At 40.5% G+C, this 18,804-nt stretch overlaps 1 protein-coding gene and 1 long non-coding RNA gene across 6 annotated transcripts in view; one reads left to right on the forward strand and one right to left on the reverse strand.

Moving 5' to 3' along the window:
• BNIP2 (BCL2 interacting protein 2) overlaps window positions 1-5,954 on the forward strand; it is a 32,083-nt gene extending 26,129 nt beyond the window's left edge. For all 5 annotated transcript variants that reach the window (XM_077827858.1, XM_077827859.1, XM_077827860.1 and 2 more), the window contains 2 exons: window positions 13-48; window positions 4,524-5,954. In XM_077827858.1, the coding sequence (XP_077683984.1) occupies window positions 13-48; window positions 4,524-4,572 (85 nt within the window). In that variant the 3' untranslated portion in view covers window positions 4,573-5,954. The remainder of the gene's footprint in view (window positions 1-12; window positions 49-4,523) is intronic.
• LOC144270914 (uncharacterized) lies at window positions 1,923-18,667 on the reverse strand. Its single transcript, XR_013347272.1, has 3 exons — window positions 18,422-18,667; window positions 4,195-4,303; window positions 1,923-3,583 (listed from the first exon to the last, which is right to left on the reverse strand). It is a non-coding gene; the product is annotated as an uncharacterized LOC144270914 (long non-coding RNA).
• Between the last annotated feature and the right edge of the window lie 137 nt (window positions 18,668-18,804).

Here is an 18,804-nt window from a genome sequence, read left to right on the forward strand (position 1 = left end):
TTCCCCACTAAGGTATGAAGAAGAAAAGTTTAGAAAGAAACACAAAAGGTATATATGTATATATATGCACACCTTACTTAGGGATGCATCTAGACAAGACCATTTGCAGTGCACAAACTAACTCTTTCCCAATTGGTTGGCTTGCAGACATGAATAAGCATTTGTAAATATAAACATGCACTAATGACTAAGCTTGTTTTGAAATAGTTACAGTAAATATAACTTGTAAGAGCGCTCCATGTAGAAGTGTAAACCATGGATGGGTTTGTAATCTGTCAATATTTTATCACTTCGGAGATGCTTTTATTAAGGGGATGTGTTGACTTTGAGCTGCATCTTCAAAAAGGCAAAAAGTCATGTGCATTTTTGAACCTGCTTGAACAAACTAAGTTTGTTGTTAAGAATAACAATTAACTGTTTGAATGCTTAATTTCTAAATGCCAAACTGGTACAATTGTAGAAGTTACTTGGAAAACAGCTTCTTACAAATTTCAGGATTAGAATTTCTATCTTTCTTTATTCAGTATTCACTAATTTTAATTATTTTCAAGATATCTAACTTGCACAGGCCCTAAATTAGTTTATATTTTGCTCAGTGCTGTTTGTATTTGCAGTGCCTAGATTCCTTGCTAATTAAGATTGGATTTTCTGTATGCTGTAACTTAAGTGGCCTGCTAACAATTCAAGCAATTCTCGCATCTGATAAAATACTTAAAACAAATGAGTAATTGCCATTCAGTGTCTACCAATAACCTCACTAAAACGCTCTGCTTCTAACTTTAAACTTTTATTCTGAGCACTCCTGCTGCTATGTGCAAAACAATAAACTCTTTAGGGACAAGTCACTTTCTGTAAACATGTCATTGTAAGTAGGAAGATTGAAAAGAGAAAAGGTATTAAGAATTAAACCTATCAGAAATAACTTTTCCCTATGGATTTTACTAGCTTTCATAAAAAAACAAGAAAGTAAAAAGCTAGTGGAAAAGCATAAAACTGTCAGTCTGTATGAAAAACTGTAAGCGTTAATTCTGCAGTATTATAGCTGAGATAGTAAAGGTACCAACTACAGAAAATTCAGTTAGTTCTCACAGCAACTTTAACTTCACCTTGTTAATGCCTGGTATTTTGACTGTCTATAGACCCAATCCTGCTCCATGGGAAGGTTTGCCATGGACTGCAGTGGGTATAGAATTGAGCTCTTAAAAGGGATATCAACTTTAAATTTCAGGTCTCAGGTTCAACATACACTGAGTCCCTCCCCTCAGTAATCCCCCTACAATCACTTTTTCTCAAATGTTTGTTTTATGTTGCTGTGTGAAAATCTGATTATAGCGGAGTAAAAATGGAACTAACTAGATAGTGTTTACTTTGTGTATTTGACAACACAAGTACTTTTCCCCCATAGTCTGTTATAATAATCATGGGAGTTAACTGTAATAACAGTAATGAAAAATTCTTCAGACATCATTGTGGATGCTTTTGGTTTAAAGTTGCCAGTATCCTGTTACACTTGATGTACATCATTTCCTTTGGGAATTATTTAACTCGCTTTTAAAAGAAACAGTCAGAGATCACATAAATAGATGATCTACTCTGCTACTGGATTGAGAAGTGTTGCAGAGTAACGTACTGTGCAAGTAAAGAGCAACACTTTCAGATACTGCCGTGCAGTTTCTAAACCCTGTTTCTTCAGATTTCAGTGTTTTATTTACTATCCGAAACAGCCAAATGAAAGTCTCCGTCGTCCCCCCTTCGTCCCTTCCCCATCACTTTTGGTGCAGAATATTCATCCCAAACAATAAAATATTAAATACATGAAAATATGGCTCTCGGCTATTGCGAGTATTACTACCATAGCATTGGAGCTGTGGATCCTTTTTTACTGCATTCACCAAAGACTATATCAACATCAGAGAACAGTCTTAGTCAGTTAAACCATTTATTTGTTGCAAAAGTGAAAGAGCAAATGGCTAGGGAAGAGAGGACTCTCCCCTCCCCCCCATCAGATTATGCTATAAATGTAGTAAGCATGTACAATAAAAGCTCTTCTGAAAAAGTAATCGCTTTAAGTAAAATTTGAAGCAGTTGAGCCATTAGATTAAGCCAGAAGAGTTATTCTGTGACAAAAGTACAATCACAGTCTTAAATGAAGTCACTGGGTGTTTTAGGCAATGCATTATGTTCAACATTTCCTTTATGTTGGTTTATTTATGGAACCTCTACCCTTATTGCATTGATTTTAGAATGCAGTTTAGTACATGTAAATAAACGTTGGAGAGGTGATTTTTTTGGAAACTTCCATTGCAACAATGTATTTGGTACTATGTAGCTAGTAGTGTGCAGAGATGAAAAACACAAATCTCTCAGAAGCGTTAGGTGACCATCTTTCTGCACACACACATTGATTTGAGTATTTGAAACGCAGAGTTGGCTTTAACCGATGCCCTGTTTGTCATTTGTTAACATCCTGATAAATGTTGCCTGGTTGACAGTTTGAGACCCAGAATTGGCTACGCGCCAGGGGTACTACAGATTGGATTGCAGTCCTGCAAAAAAATAATTTTATGTACAGAAGTGGTCTCACTGAAGAATTGACTGCTGATTATGTAAAGTTAAGCATGTAAGTGTTTGCAGTATTTGGATCTAGAATTCTAAATCCATTGATAGGCTCTTCTAAAATGAGCCAGGAATGTTGGTAAAATGTACTCATAAATACTAACACAAACCAGATATATCCAAAAACTAAATTGGAAGGGAAAAATATTTGATCATAGTATGTGACTTAATTCTGTCTGTAATAATTGAAATTGAAGCTTTTAGTGCTTACATAGCACTTTTATTTCATAAAGCTCAAAGGAAAGCTCAGTCTGGGCATGAAAAACTTATTAGGTATTTACTAGCCAGAGAAATAAGTGAACTAGGCTTAGGCAGCATGAAAGATGAATGCCCCCAAACACCAGACATGTCAGTGGACAATGGCCTGGTGAGAAGCCAATAACTCTGCCCCAGTTGTTGGGAACAGAAAGGGCACTGGGATTCATAAGCAAGGATGGCACCTTGTTCTCTTTTGTGGGTCTCTGGCTGATGGATTTAAATACTGTTGTCCCTTTCTAGCTGCTTGGAAGGAGCTTTTTCTCATCCTCAACTTCAGAGCCTCTTGGCTGATGGAGAGTAAGAAGGGTGTTTTTGCTACTCTACTCTTTCCCAAGCCTTTTTTTAGTCATTTTCCTGTAAGTACTTTCACTTTTCCTATTTTTCCCTAGTTGCAACATAGTGAAACTGGCAGTGTTCTTGTCTGTTTCACAACTGCTGTTCAGAATCCTGTAGGCAGAAACTTGCCTGAGTCTTGTTAACCTCATTCCACTTTTTGGGACTGTCATGAGAAACAGTAGACTGAAGCTGGCTGCACACTCAGCAGGACAGAACATGTCAGTTCACACTTCAGAGGTTCTCCTAGCAGCCATAAGAGCCAGAAACTTCACTAAAAAGCAATCTTAAATTTTGCAGAAATTGTTGATGTAGATTCCTTCACTCACCAGTTGATTAAGCAAGAGGATGCATATAGGCCTGGAGGCTTCCTCCCCTGAAAAACAACAAACAAAAAACCCCCGTAACCAATCATTATCCTCATCTTGCACAGGGAAAGCTAAGAGGAATGGATATTAAATTACTTCCCCAAAGAGTCAGTGCTCGGGGCCAGGACTAGAATTAAGGTCTACACAGTACCATGTTCAGTGCGCTAGACCACACTGCATTCTAGCTGAATAGCACATATTTTACCCGAGTGACTCTAAAGTTGCTATCTGCTATCCTGCATACACAGACTAGATACAAAGAATGCATTCCATATTTGTAATAAATCTAACTATATATAGTAACTAATTGAATACAACTTATTGCAAAATAGCACAGATCAATACAATGCACGTTATTTGTAATAACTGTTTAGAAAACAATTCTGTGAAACTTTAAAAATGTATGTAGTAAACAGTGTTGGCACAACCACACTGTTCTTTCAGCTTAACATTTAATATAACTGTTCTAAAAACACCACCAAACCCATTGTTTACAGGTTTGATAGGCTCAAGTTCTAGAATATAAACTGCGTTCTGTTCTTAAAACCATCTTTCATTTTATTGTATGTCTTATAGGCTTACATCCTAGTCACACTTTATTAATAAATGGAAAACTAACCTGCTTCTCTTGCAACATGGCCAAATTGGATATTTCATTTTCCTAATACTTTTCTTCCAAATACCATATCAGTTGTTGCTTGAAAACACTTCTTAACCATCTTTAAAATCTGTAATTTTAGGGGGCAATAACAAGGTGGATCTTTAACATTTTGCTGTAACTGAACCCACTTCACTGATGTTTGTTTTTAACAGTTGAATGATACTTACTAAAAACCTTTTCTATATAAAAACTTCAATTCTCCTATTAAGATCAGCTTTTTTGCCTATTATAGAAAGTAATACACTACTGAAGTTGTAATTTATATTCTAACATTTTTTATTGAACAGAATTGACCAAGAGCTTGATGGGAAACAAGAACAGAAAAGTGAACAGTAAGTTTGGTGTCCAGACAAGACTGAAGACTGTGCAGGTGGAATGATGCTCTTTTCTGCAGTTACAATGCATTCATTAGCCTTTATTATGTAACCTGTTATAAAAGGTGCCTTGATATATCTCTGGACTTATACACAAGGGACTGTTCTCTACAGTATTGGTTTGCAAATCTCGGGTTTAATTCTTGACTTCAATAGCTACTTTACCATGTAATCATTTTATACTGCTAAATGTCAAAGAACCGTATGTTTATAGGAGGCGTTCTTGCAATTATCTAAATGATGCATGTTCTTCAGTAAAATATTTATATACCTAAATGTTAAAGGAAAGAGATAATATATTTTTATGACGTTTTGAGCAATATTTTATTATGTTTACCTGCAAAATGAATTCTTTTGCAGATAGACAAGGCCATAAATGAGTGCTGTCGTTATTTTGTAAAGTGCATGATGAATGTTTTTTGCTGTAAATAGTTAATACATTTCCTGAGTGATTTAGAAACCTAATGATTTTTATATGCTAGTGTTCACATAGTGCAGTTGTGTCTCATAAATGTGAGGATGAACAAAAATGATTATGTATCTAATACAAGTAGAACTCATTTACACTCCCAGAATGAGTTTGAGCTTTGCTTTGTCTTCGTTTTTCTTCAACGTACAGATTTGTAGGTCCGTGAATTTCAGCTTATTGGCTACCACCTTTTAGCCTAGTTAAGCCATACTGGGGACTATATAGTTCAAATGACTAATAGCATAATGAGCTTTTCACCATTAGGTCACTAGTTTAAATTCTGCTCAGGTGTTTAGTAGATAAAAGCTGTCTAGTCAGTGATCAATGTGAAATGAGCTCTGTCCTGTTACTCTTGGATGAGTGTCAGTTGGCACTAACTGAACCTCTGTTCAGTCTCAGCAGACACACAAAGAATTGCCTGGGCGTGGAGCTGAACTGTCCTTTCAACCATAAAAGTTATCCATTCAGGCCAAGATTGAAGTACCCTGGAGAGGAGGTGTGGAAAATCTTGCACTGCCTTTACTTTGTAGACGGAGATCTTCCATCTCCAGTGTTATCTGGCACTTCTCACAAGCACTAAATTCACTTTAAAGAATGTAATGAGTCTGGTTTTTTGCTGTGGTTATTCAAGATGTGTCCACACGTTTTCACTTGGTGTTCTTGGGCACATAAATTGACTTTCGTAGGTTCTATTAGCATAGCTAAATTATACTATGTTCTGGGTGAATCATGTAATGAAAACGTCGAACTTTTAAAATCTTCTATTTGGTAATCATGCCTATTTTGCCTATTGGTGTATGCAAATAAATCCATTCAGAAGTTAAACATTTAAGTGACATTGAAACAAGCATTAAATATTTTCATTTCTGTTTTTACTGCAGTGCTCACTACTTTTGTCCTAATAATAAAATCAAAAATCCCCATCTGATATTATTCCACACTTCTAAACAGTATATTCTTGGAAATAGTAGTAGTATCACAGGTCTTACACACAATCAAAATAAATCCGGTATACTTACAAAAGTAAGACAGATTTCAACTAGATGGTTACTCATCAGTGAGGTATAACACTCATAGGCTAATCATACAACTGGGACTTACTAACCTTTGGATCCTTGCAGACTCCTCGCCGTCTCTAATCAACTATGCATAGGTGCAGTACTAGCTAATTCTGATGCCAGGTCAGGCCAGTAGTGTGCATCTGAACTTAACAGAGATCTGTTTAACATGCATGATTCAGGGAAATCTGTCTCAAGGCATACATATTTTGCTTAGGTCAGCATCTGTCTCCAACAGTTTGTGCAGATTAATATGCTATGTAGTCTGCCTAAATAGGCGACCTTATTTTGAAGTTGCCCTATATGCATTTTTGTAAGGCTTCTATTTTGGTCTGAAAGCAAAGAACCTAAATGAAGATACTTTCTTCTGGAGCTAGGGCCTGATGGACAACCTTGAGCAAGTTACTTCATCATCTTATACCTCCATTTCCTCACTTGTAAAATGGATATAATGATACTCACCTTTTTTTTTTCTAAAGCATTTTGAGATCTACAAATGAAAACAGCTACATAAGTGCTAGGTGCTATCACTTCTATTCCTCGTTCTATTTTTCAAGTTATATCAACTCCAGCTTATTGGCTGAAACCTTCCCCAGCCTGGAAAATAAAATTCCAATACTGGCCACGTGCAAGGTGTATGCATGCATGCAAATTGGGAATCTTTGATTTCATTTTTCGGGCCTTAAAGCTGAATAGATTTAGATCTCGAAAAAGCCTGGAGAATAAGAAGGGATCACCATCTCATTTCAGATTTTTTTCTTCTGATAAAGATGACTTCTACCAAAAGCAGTTCTTCTAGAAGTAGGGTCTGACAGTTGACTTGCATTGATATAGTGTGATACAGTTAAATCAGTCTCTCAGATTACTGAAAGATGTCATTTGTTGTATGTAGTGGAGAACACAATAGCTAAAGATGTTTCAAATAGAAAAACGTTGGTAGAATTTCTACTGGCTATAGACATTCTTTCTCCATCTTCCTCGTTGCTTCCTTTAACCCCATGCTTGCTTCTCCTTTCCTCTTACCTCTACAAAAGCTGCATGCCAAGAATCCTAAACAGCAGTTCAAACAGTACATATGTTGTGTAGAAAACCTAGTTCATACTGTATTTTGTACTTGACCAAATGTTCAGTAATTTTAAAGGTGACTTCCAAAGGGTGGGAAGGTTTGTACCTTTTTTTCTACTTTATTGTGTGATCAAAGGAAGTCTGAAAGATATTTTTTTCTGCCTGCTTTTTCATGTGTAAAAAAAGTCAAGTTTTGTCTATGCTGTTTTTCTGACTGATCCTCTACACTGGAGCATTAATTGGTGTATGATAGCAGAGATGCAAAGGAAGTAAAATGTGATTAGGTGTTGAAAAACGAGTTCTATGCAACCCAAATAAAATTTTCTCCTCAATTAAACTCAAATGCCTAACAAATTGCAGGAGAAACTTTTGTTAAGACTCAGACCTCCCTCGCCCCAACACACTGAGGATTTAGTATTCTGGGACTTCTATGAGAATCCCAGCAAAAACCGGGAAGCAAAGACTAGATACAGATTTTATTTTTTTTTTAAATCTGCTGCTTGTTAAACTTCATGCACCAGGCACTGGTGAAGGATAATAAACACACTTCTCTGAAGCCTACATTTTAGACTTCAATTATAGCTGCATGAGGTACCCAACAAGGTTGAATTTTCAACTTCAGCTCTGTATTACCTGACAAATGAGTACTTGATTCTCAATCTTAATGTTGCATTAATACTTACTGTAAAATGTATGCACACACTGATCCATAATCACTTGCTATTTCTCTATAAGCTTGTGTATAAATAGAAATGTTCATTTTCATAATTCTACTGCCTTCTAAAGCAACATAGCTTGGGAACCAAGTTGGCAATTGCTGTACAATTTCTCAAACATTGTACATGGGGTATTATACTCAAAACCAAATCCTGCTGTATTGCAATGAGATTCCAAAGGCTACATCTACAAACAGCTGACTATTTAAAAAAAAAATCACTTCACATAGTAAATGCTCTAAAGCTACCATTATGATTGTTTGATGAGAGAAAATGCAGCTCACCACTGAAACACAAAGGCAGCTTCAAAATAAGAACTTCTGTTTAATTTCAATTGCCAAATTTCTTTTAAAATCCAAAGACTTTGCCGATCAGTAGTTCAAATAAAATAAAACAAACTTTATCATGCATTTCAGTGGTAGGCTGTAAATACTAGTCTCAACTCATTTCCCAGCAGCTGGATCAGTCTGAAGGATCAACAAAATGCCAATACTTGCTGAAACAGCAGCATCAATAACAGCAGGCAGATGTCAAACAATTCTGATGGTCTAAAACTTTTATATATTCTTAATGACATCTCTGTGATGGAATTAAAATATAATAATGACAAACTTTATTGGAAAGTCATAATCTCTATTTAAAAACAGGAAAGATTTACAGCTAAGACTTCAACTTTCATTTTCAACCAGTATTCCCACCCACTTGCTGTACACTGTCCCATGATTTACTGACAGGAGACTTGGATTTGTGTTGTCTTGTAATGTGAATTTTCCTTTCAGCAGGAGATGCAGGAATAGTTTTCTACGGGTGCGGATTCTGAGTTCTGTCGAGGCAAATAAAGAGGCATTGCCGTAATTATATAACTTGGGCTGACTTGCTCAGTGTGTTTCTGGAATATAAAGTATGTGGCAGCAAAATGTTAGCAACTTTATTTTGCTGCTATCAATATGTTTGAAGTGGAGGTGATCTTATTTGGGCTAATGGCCCACGGTGATGGATATAAGATGTTTGTAGACTTGTGTTTACAATAGGTAAAATTTTCAAAAGTGACTTAAGAATTTAGAAGTTTGTGTTGTTGAAAATCAATGGGATTTTGGCTCCTATGTCATCTGAGCCCTTCTGAAAAATTTACCCTGTATGGTAAGCAAGGGTTTGTAGCTGATATTCCATTAGAAGTACAGTAGTAATATTGCATGGTGGCTAGGTGTAAAGATGTTGGCTAGACTAAGGGTTAGCACTGAGACACAGCCAAAGTTAGTCAATTTGAAACCCTGATCATGAAGCACCCAGGTTTTTAAAATGTTCCTTTTTAAATTTGGAATTTACTGGCCTCCAAACACATAACTATAGTGTTACTTTAAAAATTTTGTAATTTGTATTCACAGCCTTAAACCCCTTCTTGATATATTTTCTGGTCTGTGACTTGCTTTTGTTTTCAGTGATCAAGGAAAAGAGACGGTATTTTCTGTGAAATTATGTATTGCAGACTACATTCTAGACAGTAAATTAGTAAAACACTGTCTGTTGCTTACTGCGGTTGAACAAATGTCAGCAAAGCTATTTGTGCTAACTGAGCATCACAGACTTTATAAGGATTAGTGATGCATTGACAAAGTTTGAAATTTTTTGCTTCAGACTTTTTAAATTTTGTAAAGGTTTAGTTTTCATTAAGATTAGGTGAGTAAGACCGATTTGGAGTTAATAGAGCCTTTTTGAGATGATTATCCAAAAATCTATCTCCACAAAGTATAAAAGCTCTCATTTGCCAAGTTTTGGCCAGTTAATCTCCAATTCACTGGAAAATTCTCTAGTGAGAAATAGCATAAGAGATTTAAATAGGATTTCTAGGAAGCAAAAAGGAGGTGGGGAAGTGATTTAAACCGGGTCAGTTTAAGCTTTATGGAGTCACAACAGCAGATCCATGCTCAAGGATATAACTTTTCTTCAATTTCAGATTAACATCTCCACATTCTTTGTGGATGGAGCTTCAGCGTGTATATTCTGCTGTTAGAAAATGGCTTAACTGTAGTCTGTCAGGAACACAAATTATTGTTTTGTAAAATGCTTTGAAGATTAAAAGTATATGACCTCTTAATCTCCTTTATAGAGGTGGCCAATAAGTAGTTGGCAGCTAGTATGTTTTTACTGATGTTTTATAAAGTTCCCATTAGAACTCTAGTACTGAATTATCCATGTGGATGCAGGTCATTTTCTGGAGGTTTTTAGTTCTATGAGCAGATCCTAGGAGCTTTCTGAAGAACTATGCTTCCATCTGTTATACCGCACTTTTTAAAAGATACTGAACCCATTTTCCGCAGAGGAGCACTCAAATTTAAGGATTAATTTCTCTCAGCATGAATAACAAGATAGGAATTTTGCCCCTTTGTAAAACTTAAGAATTCTAGATTGTGCTAAAAGGTTTCCATTGATATGAATCCTCAGTACAACATAAGCAAACACAGCAATACATTTGCTCGAGCTGAGCAAAATTTTCGGTCAACCCAAACATTTTACAAATTTGAGTTGAATTTACCAAAATGCTTTGGCCAGGAAACAAAAAAATAAAATAAAATAAATTGTGGAAGTCAGTGTGTTTTGTTTTTTGTTTTGTTTTACTAAAAACTGTTCTGAAATTTCCTTCAGGTTTATTTGAAAAAAAGAACAACCTAAACTGAATCAAAACAAAAAAGTTTGGGTTGAGTTGCATGAAACATTTTGTTCTACACAGAATGTGTTTTTTTCAGGACTACCAGTGAGCTGAAAAATCAATTAGCACAGCTCTAGAAATCGCACGAAGAAAATAACAGTGCAGTATATTGTAGTATATACTCTTTCAAGTTGCTTTCTTTTCTCTCATTGTTGAGAGACAGCATTATGACCAAAATGGGAATAGTTCCACTTCATTGAAATACAACTGTCTTCTTCAAAATTTCACAATTCAGTTAGAGTACTGATGGGTTTCTGTGCATCAGTATTATGAGGCATCCTGATTATTCAGTACTGAAACTATTGGTGTGCATTAAGACAGCATTAATGTTGTCTTGTTAGACAGCCTTAACATTACATACTGTGTGGTTGGCCTTTATTTTCTATAAAATTTTGAGTAAATATCCAGAGTAAACATTCACAGAAGAAATTTTGATGTTTCAGTCAATGCTGTTCTGCGGCTCACTGGGGAAGGGAATGACTGAGGAGCTTCTACTGTATTCTAAAGCACCTTTTTGAATGAAGAAGCCCAAGAAGTGGGGTTAAACTGGTCTGAACATTAGATATGTCTTGAAGTGTGGAGTCATTTCACATTTGAGATCCATTTTGTTAAAGGATGGAACATCTGGTACATCTGAGCCTTTATGCTTTTCACGGCAGGGACCATGTGTCTGTACAATGCTTAGTAAAATGAGGGTACTCATTGGGGCATCTGGGCACTACTGCAATATAATCTTTAAATAACATTCACCTCTCCAAAGCCATATGTGGAAAGCGTCTGACATTTGAAAGTTTATGCATTGCTCAGATGCTGTAACGTTGCCTGAACTACTGAGTCCCCAGTATTTAATCCTAACTTTCTAGATTCTGAATTAGTTACAAAGGCAACACCTTCATCTGGAGCACAAGTCTTAAATGACCACCACCGCTCCTCACAGAAGTACATGTACTATTTCTCTTCTGCCCCTTTAATTTCAACTGGTTTGAGGTTTTTCACCTACATCTGATGACTGTACTAAGCTCCTTCCTTTTCAAATGAACCAATGTTTTTCCCTATTTTCTTAACTTTATAAGCTGTCATTCACATGGAGTAATGTGAGGACGCTTGTATTTCTGAACACGTCACCTAGCACTTGTTGGAAACTACGTGAGTCTTGTATTTTTAATTAGCTAAAATAACAAGTTAAATGTGGAAAATTCAATAAATACTTTTTTGAAAATACTTCCCTAAAAGTTCTCCTTATTTAAGCTCCTGATTGAATAACAACAAACAATGTTAGCCTGGTGTCTTCACATCTGTCTGCAAAGCAAAAGTCCCTCCACCAGAAAGCCACGATCTAAAGCACTGAGGCTCCCGAGCCTCAAGTAGCTCTTCAGTGTGTCTTGTGCAGCTGTCTGCAGCACTGATAGTAAAACGTTGTGTAATTTAATTATTAAACCATCAGGATACTTTTACTACGGTAACCAATTGTATTTGATAAAATAATACTTGGTCCATCATTTTGCTCTGTGTGTGTGTGTGTGGGTGTGGGTGTGGGTGTATATATGTGTGTGGGGTGTGTATCTATATATTCACTCTACATATTTTCCCCATCTTACTATTTAAATATGAATGTATAGTAAATGAAACAGTGAATTCACACTACTGTGGCTCTTATGGGTAATGTTAATTGCTAATTTGGCTCCTGAACCTCTGAGGTCTGAATATCACTAATCAAAGCCAGTATATAGAGGGTGGAGATCAACATTCACTTGTGCTGCTTTTTATTGTTTTGACGACATTTTGTTAGTATCCCTGTAATCCGATTATAACCTGAGGATTTTCAGCCTGGCCTTTTTGGGAGAAGTGCGTTTTCAAAAGGTATTTGGAGGAAAAGGATAGAAATATGATGGAATGGGTTGCTTACGGTTACATCAAAAGAGGCCTGAAGACGGGAATAAAACTAAGAATTTGGGTAGTCTCAGGTCTTGGGTAGAGCAAAAGTGGTGGAAGAAGGATATGAGAGAGAGAGAGGTGGGAGCAAAGCTCTGCAGGGCCTTAAAGCCCAGACAAGGAGTTTAACTTTGTTGTAGATTTGGAGGCAGTAGCAGGCAAGGCAAAGTATGCGTGTTTTAGGCAGCATTTTAGACTAACTGAAGAGCGGGTAAGCCTAGAGCAAAAGGTTGCCATTGTCAATAATATTTAACCTTAAAAAGTCTATTCCTTTTATCACTGAAATTTTTACTGCAGTGTGAAAAATTATGTCCCAAAGCCTCGCATGGCCCTGGCCTCCCATTGGCCATCTTCTCTATTACTTATTTTTAGAGGACAGGTCTGTCTCATAAGCTCTTGGCGCTATGTCCCTCCCTCCCACGCACTAAACTTCAAGGCTCACTTGTACCCTGTTCAAGTTTGAAAGTGGGGCACTGCCAGGAGGAGGGCAAAACCCTGGTACCAAAATTTACAGTTCGCCACCGTACTGTCCATTCTTTCCCTGCGAGCTTCAGCTGGGTTCTGCTTCCCCTGCTCCTCCCTTCCCTCTCCCATTAGTCCGGCAGGCTCCACAGGAGGAGCACTGCGTCCCCGGTGTAGTGTAGTAAAGTGCTCTCCGTAGTAATGTGCTACTTACTGTGCACTGAAGCCACTGCCCTTCACCCTGCCCTTATTAGCCAAAGGTTCTGCAGACTGCTTTTGATGGGGCTTAAAAAGTGGCGAAGGGCGTGAATTGGAGCAGGGGGTGGAAATTTACTGGTCGGGGGGGTCAAGCAGCTGGAGGCAGCATTAGGAGAGCGGCTAAAGGGCAAAATCAGGAATGAGGTGGAGTTAAGCCCAGGAGTGAGGCGCTGGCAGAGGGTGTCAGAGGGCAAAACCCGGCACAGACAGGGGTAGCAGTTACCCCAGTGGGACTGAGACACCAGTGCTTTGGAAAATAGTTTGTTTGGGGGGAGGCTTTTTTTATTTGAGCGAAGTGGCTTTTTTGTATGGTCACACGAACTGAGCATGCTCAGTAACATCTGCTGAAGTCATTGCCCTTCACCCTGCCCTTATTAGACAAAAAATTCTGCTGACTGCTATTTACAGGGATTAGAAAGGGGCAAAAGGGGCGACTTGGAGCAGGGGGGTAGCCAGGGTCTGAGCAGGGGGCAGAAATTGACTGGTCGGGGGGTCAAGCAGCTGGAGGCAGGATTAGGAGAGGGGCTAAAAGGCAAAATCAGGGCTGGCGGGAGGAGCAGGAGTTAAGCTCGGTGTGAGGTGCTGACAGAAGGCAAAACCTGGCACAGGAAGTAACAGGTACCCCAGTGGGACGGAGACACCAGTGTTTGCAAAAATGGTGGGGGGCAAAGGGGCTTTTTTTTTTACTTCCCCTCTCACAGACAGCATCTCTAAGCATCGGCTTCCCAGGGCTGGGTTCTTAAAGGCACAGGTATCCCAATGCCTAGTCAATGCAGCTCCTCTTTGTCTTATCTAACTGAGGCTATGTCTACACTACAAAGTTCAAAGCACTACTGAGGGTGCTCATGCTCCTGGTAATCCACCTCAACAAAGGGATTAGCTCTGAGCACTGGGAGCCGTGCCTGTCCACACTAGCGTTTTAAAGTGTTCAAACTTGCTGCGCTTGGGGAGGGGGGGTGATTTTTCACACTCCTGAGCCAGCAAGTTAGAGTGCTTTAACTTGCCAGTGTAGATAACCCCTGAGACTTAATTCAGTGAAACATTTTACATCTATCCCCTCAGAAACAAAGAATCCCTTATCACTGTATCTGATTGCATAGAGTCTCCTCGCAGTTTCCCCAGTTGTCTTATCTGCTGCTGGGATTCCCTGAATTTTTAAATTTAATTTTTTCTTCTCATTTTAGAGCTCACTGAATTTCTGGCCTAGTGTCAAAACTTTGTTTTGTGCCAATCCACCAATGGGGATTGCATTTTTGCAACTGTTATTTTGCCTCTAAGTCTAGCCCTTAGTGTTTTTCCGCATGCCATTGTGTACAACTTGATTCTCAAATATTCAATAAAGGCAGTATACTATCTCCTATAACATCTTTCTCCCTGGAAAAAAAAATCTATTGTAATTTCTGCAGAAAATTAGAACTGCCATCATGGGTCAGACCAATAGTCGGCCTAATCTAGTATCCTGTCTTGTGATCGTGGCCAATGCCAGGTGCTTCTAAGGGAATGATCAGACCAGGCAATGACTCAGCGAACCATCCCATTGTCCACACCTAGCATCTGGCAGTCAAAGCACAGTTTTGGGACATGCAGAGCATGGGCCTGCATCCCTGATTATCTTGGCTAATAGCCAGTGTACTTATCCTGAGGGACTGATCAAATTCTTTGTTCAACCCATTCCTAGTTTTGCCTTTCAAAATATGACAACATATCTACAACCCCAAGATACCTTTACAACCACAAGAATTCTAAAATCATGAGTTATACACCTTCCAGTCAAGAAATTTTAATAAATAAATGATTTTTTTATGTGCCTCTTTGTTCCTGAGGCTGTAGGGCGCAGTAAGGCCAGTTCCAATGCCTCGAGCCTAACTCAAGTTATGTCAGCATAGAGTCGCTACGGTTACTATGTCTACCCCCAACCCTCTAAACCCACCTGGCCTCAGTGGCTACTGCCAGTCATCATCTAGCCCCCACCCACTGGGGCAGACTGCAGTCTGTCATGGCCACTCATCATTGGCAAGGGGTTAGGACCTGCTGCCTTTGCCTATCCCCGGGCTGCCCCTCTGCAGCCCCAGTAGCTTTTCATAGGCCTTCATCAAGGCCTGCAGCCTGGGGGTTTACCAGGCTGGAGCTCCCCAGCTCCCCTTGCCCTTCCTCAGCACTGCTCCACTTCAGGTACCTTACACCCCCTCCCACTCCAGGGCTAGAGTGAGACTTCTCCAGCGTCTGGCCCACAGCCCTCTTATCCGGGCCAGCTGGGCCCCAATTGAGCTGGCCACAACTGTGGCTGCTTCCCTCAATCAGCCTACCTTGGCTGCTTTTAACCCCCTGCTTATCGGAGTGGGGAAGCCACCCCACTACAGGCACAGACACAACTTTTTTTGTATAGTGATGTGCCCCGTGAGGGTTAATGTGTTTACATTAGGTATGTTGGCAACAAGAAGAAAGCCAAGGAAAGTGTGGGCCCCTTACTGAATGGGGGAAGCAACCTAGTGACAGAGGATGTGGCAAAAGCTAATGTACTCAATGCTTTTTTTGCCTCTGTCTTCACGAACAAGGTCAGCTCCCAGACTGCTGCACTGGGCAGCACAGCATGGGGAGGAGGTGACCAGCCCTCTGAGGAAAGAAGTGGTTTCAGGACTATTTAGAAAAGCTGGACGAGTACAGGTCCATGGGGTCGGATATGCTGCATCCGAGAGTGCTAAAGGAGTTGGCGGATGTGATTGCAGAGCCATTGACCATTATTTTTGAAAACTCATGGTGATCGGGGGAGGTCCCAGATGACTGGAAAAAGGCTGATGTAGTGCCCAGCTTTAAAAAAGGGAAGAAGGAGAATCCGGGGAACTACAGGCCAGTCAGCCTCACCTCAGTCCCCAGAAAAATCATGGAGCAGGTCCTCAAGGAATCAATTCTGAAGCACTTAGAAGAGAGGAAAGTGAACAGGAACAGTCAGCATGGATTCAGCAAGGGCAAGTCCTGCCTGACTACCTAATTGCCTTCTATGACGAGACACTGGCTCTGTGGATGATGGGAAAGCAGTGAACGTATTATTTCTTGACTTTAGCAAAGCTTTTGATACAGTCTCCCACAGTATTCTTGCCAGCAAGTTAAAGAAGTATGGGCCGAATGAATGGACTATAAGGTGGATAGAAAGTTGGCTAGATTGTTGGGCTCAACGGGTAGTGATCAATGGCTCCATGTCTAGTTGGCAGCCAGTAACAAGCAGAGTGTCCCAAGGGTCAGTCTTGGGGCCGGTTTTGTTCAGTATCTTAATTAATGATCTGGAGGATGGCATGGACCGTACCCTCAGCAAGTTTGCAGATGACACAAAACTGGGAGGAGTGGTAGATACACTGGAGAGTAGGGATAGGATACAGAGGGACCTAGACAAATTAGAGGATTGGGCCAAAAGAAATCTGATGAGGTTCAACAAGGAGAAGTGCAGAGTCCTGCACTTAGGACTGAAGAATCCCATGCACCGCTGCAGACTAGGAACCGAATGGCTTGGCAGCAGTTCGGCAGGAAAGGACCTAGGAGTTACAGTGGATGAGAAGCTGGATATGAGTCAACAGTGTGCCCTTGTTGCCAAGAAGGCTAACGGCATTTTGGGCTGTATAAGTAGGAGCATTGCCAGCAGACCGAGGGACGTGATCGTTCCCCTCTATTCAACATTGGTGAGGCCTCATCTGGAGTACTGTGTCCAGTTTTGGGCCCCACACTACAAGAAGGATGTGGAAAAATTGGAAAGAGTCCAGCGGAGGGCAACAAAAATGATTGGGGGCGGGAGCACAAGACTTATGAGGAGAGGCTGAGGGAACTGGGATTGTTTAGTCTGCGGAAGAGAAGAATGAGGGGGGATTTGATAGCTGCTTTCAACTACCTGAAAGGGGGTTCCAGAGAGGATGGAGCTAGACTGTTCTCAGCAGTAGCAGATGACAGAACAAGTAGTAATGGTTTCAAGTTGCAGTGGGGGAGGTTTAGGTTGGATAATAGGAAAAACTTTTTCACTAAGAGGGTGGTGAAGCACTGGAATGGGTTACCTAGGGAGGTGGTGTAATCTCCTTCCTTAGAGTTTTTTAAGGCCCGGTTTGACAAAGCCCTGGCTGGAATGATTTAGTTGAGGATTGGTCCTGCTTTGAGCAGGGGGTTGGGGTTGGACTAGATGACCTCCTGAGGTCCCTTCTAACCCTGATATTCTGATTCTATGATTAGATTTCAGGGCCTTGTACCATCCAGAAACATATGCAGCAGCAACAGGTCCTACTTTGCTGAAAAAAAAGGACATCTGATGTAGCTAATTCAAGCAGTCTCACACGTAAAACCAAACTGATAGCTTTCTTGAACAGTGTAACAAGCCTTGTGGATGGGGGGGATGTGGTTGACATGGTCTATCTTGGCTTATCTTGGTTTATCTTGGCTGTTGATACTGTCTCCCATGACCTTCTCATAAACAAACTATGGAAATGCAACCTAGATGGAGCTAAAATAAGATGGGTGCAAAACTAGTTGGAAAACAGTTCTGACAGTAGTTATCAGTGATTCACAAGGTGAAAGGGCATAACAAGTGGGGTTCTCCAGGGATCAGTTCTGGATAAGTTTCTATTAAAAATCTTAATCAATACTTGAGATAAAGGCATAGAGAGTACAATTATAAAGTTTGTGAATGATAAGCTGCACGCATACAAAATGGGAAATGACTTCCTAAGAAGGAGCACTTCGGAAAGGAAGCGGGGGTCCCAGTGGACCACAAGCTGAATATGCGTGAACAGCGTAACGCTGCTGCAAAAAAACAGATCATTCTGGGATGTCCGCTCTACTCTGCGCTGATTAGGCCTCAACTGGAGCATTGTGTCCAGTTCTGAGCACCACATTTCACGAAAGATGTGGACAAACTGGAGAGAGTCCAGAGCAAAGGCAAAAAAAAAAAAAGGTCTAGAAAACATGAGCTACGAGGGAAGAAGAATCTCTTTACAAAAGCTGTTTCTTACAAGCTACCCCTATAAATGACTGCTTCAACTACCCACATTTCTACACGTAGCAATTTCACATACACGAGAGCGTAAGAACCCGCTACCCGTAGGCACTTGCGGCAGCAGGTGGCTGTTTACGGCGGTAGCGGATTTTTACAATCCGGGACGTGTCAGTACCTGCTGCCAGCGGCGCATCCCTACGCGGAGCAGTTCAATACGCTACACCGGCAGCGGCGGGCACGAGCTAACGGGGGCGCTGGATGTCACAGACGGCGCAGCCCGGACTGTTGAGCTTCCCCCCCGCCCCCGAGCGGGCCCCACGGGAAGGGAACCGGCCCAGCCCGCAGACTCAGGCTGGCCACACGCTCGGTAACCCCTGGGCCGGGCTCGGGATCACGCACGTCCCCCTGCGCTGGGGCTGGGGCTGAGGCTGAGGCTGAGCCCCGCCCCGCCCCGCCTGCTAGGACCCGCCCTGCGCCCCAGGGAGACGGCCCCGTGGCCCATCCCCCTAGCCGTCCCCAGCACCCCCGCGCCGCTGCCTCCGGAAAGGCCTGCGGGAC

The sequence above is a fragment of the Eretmochelys imbricata genome, chromosome 10 (assembly GCF_965152235.1).
Source record: "Eretmochelys imbricata isolate rEreImb1 chromosome 10, rEreImb1.hap1, whole genome shotgun sequence".
Taxonomy (NCBI): Eukaryota; Metazoa; Chordata; order Testudines; family Cheloniidae; genus Eretmochelys; species Eretmochelys imbricata.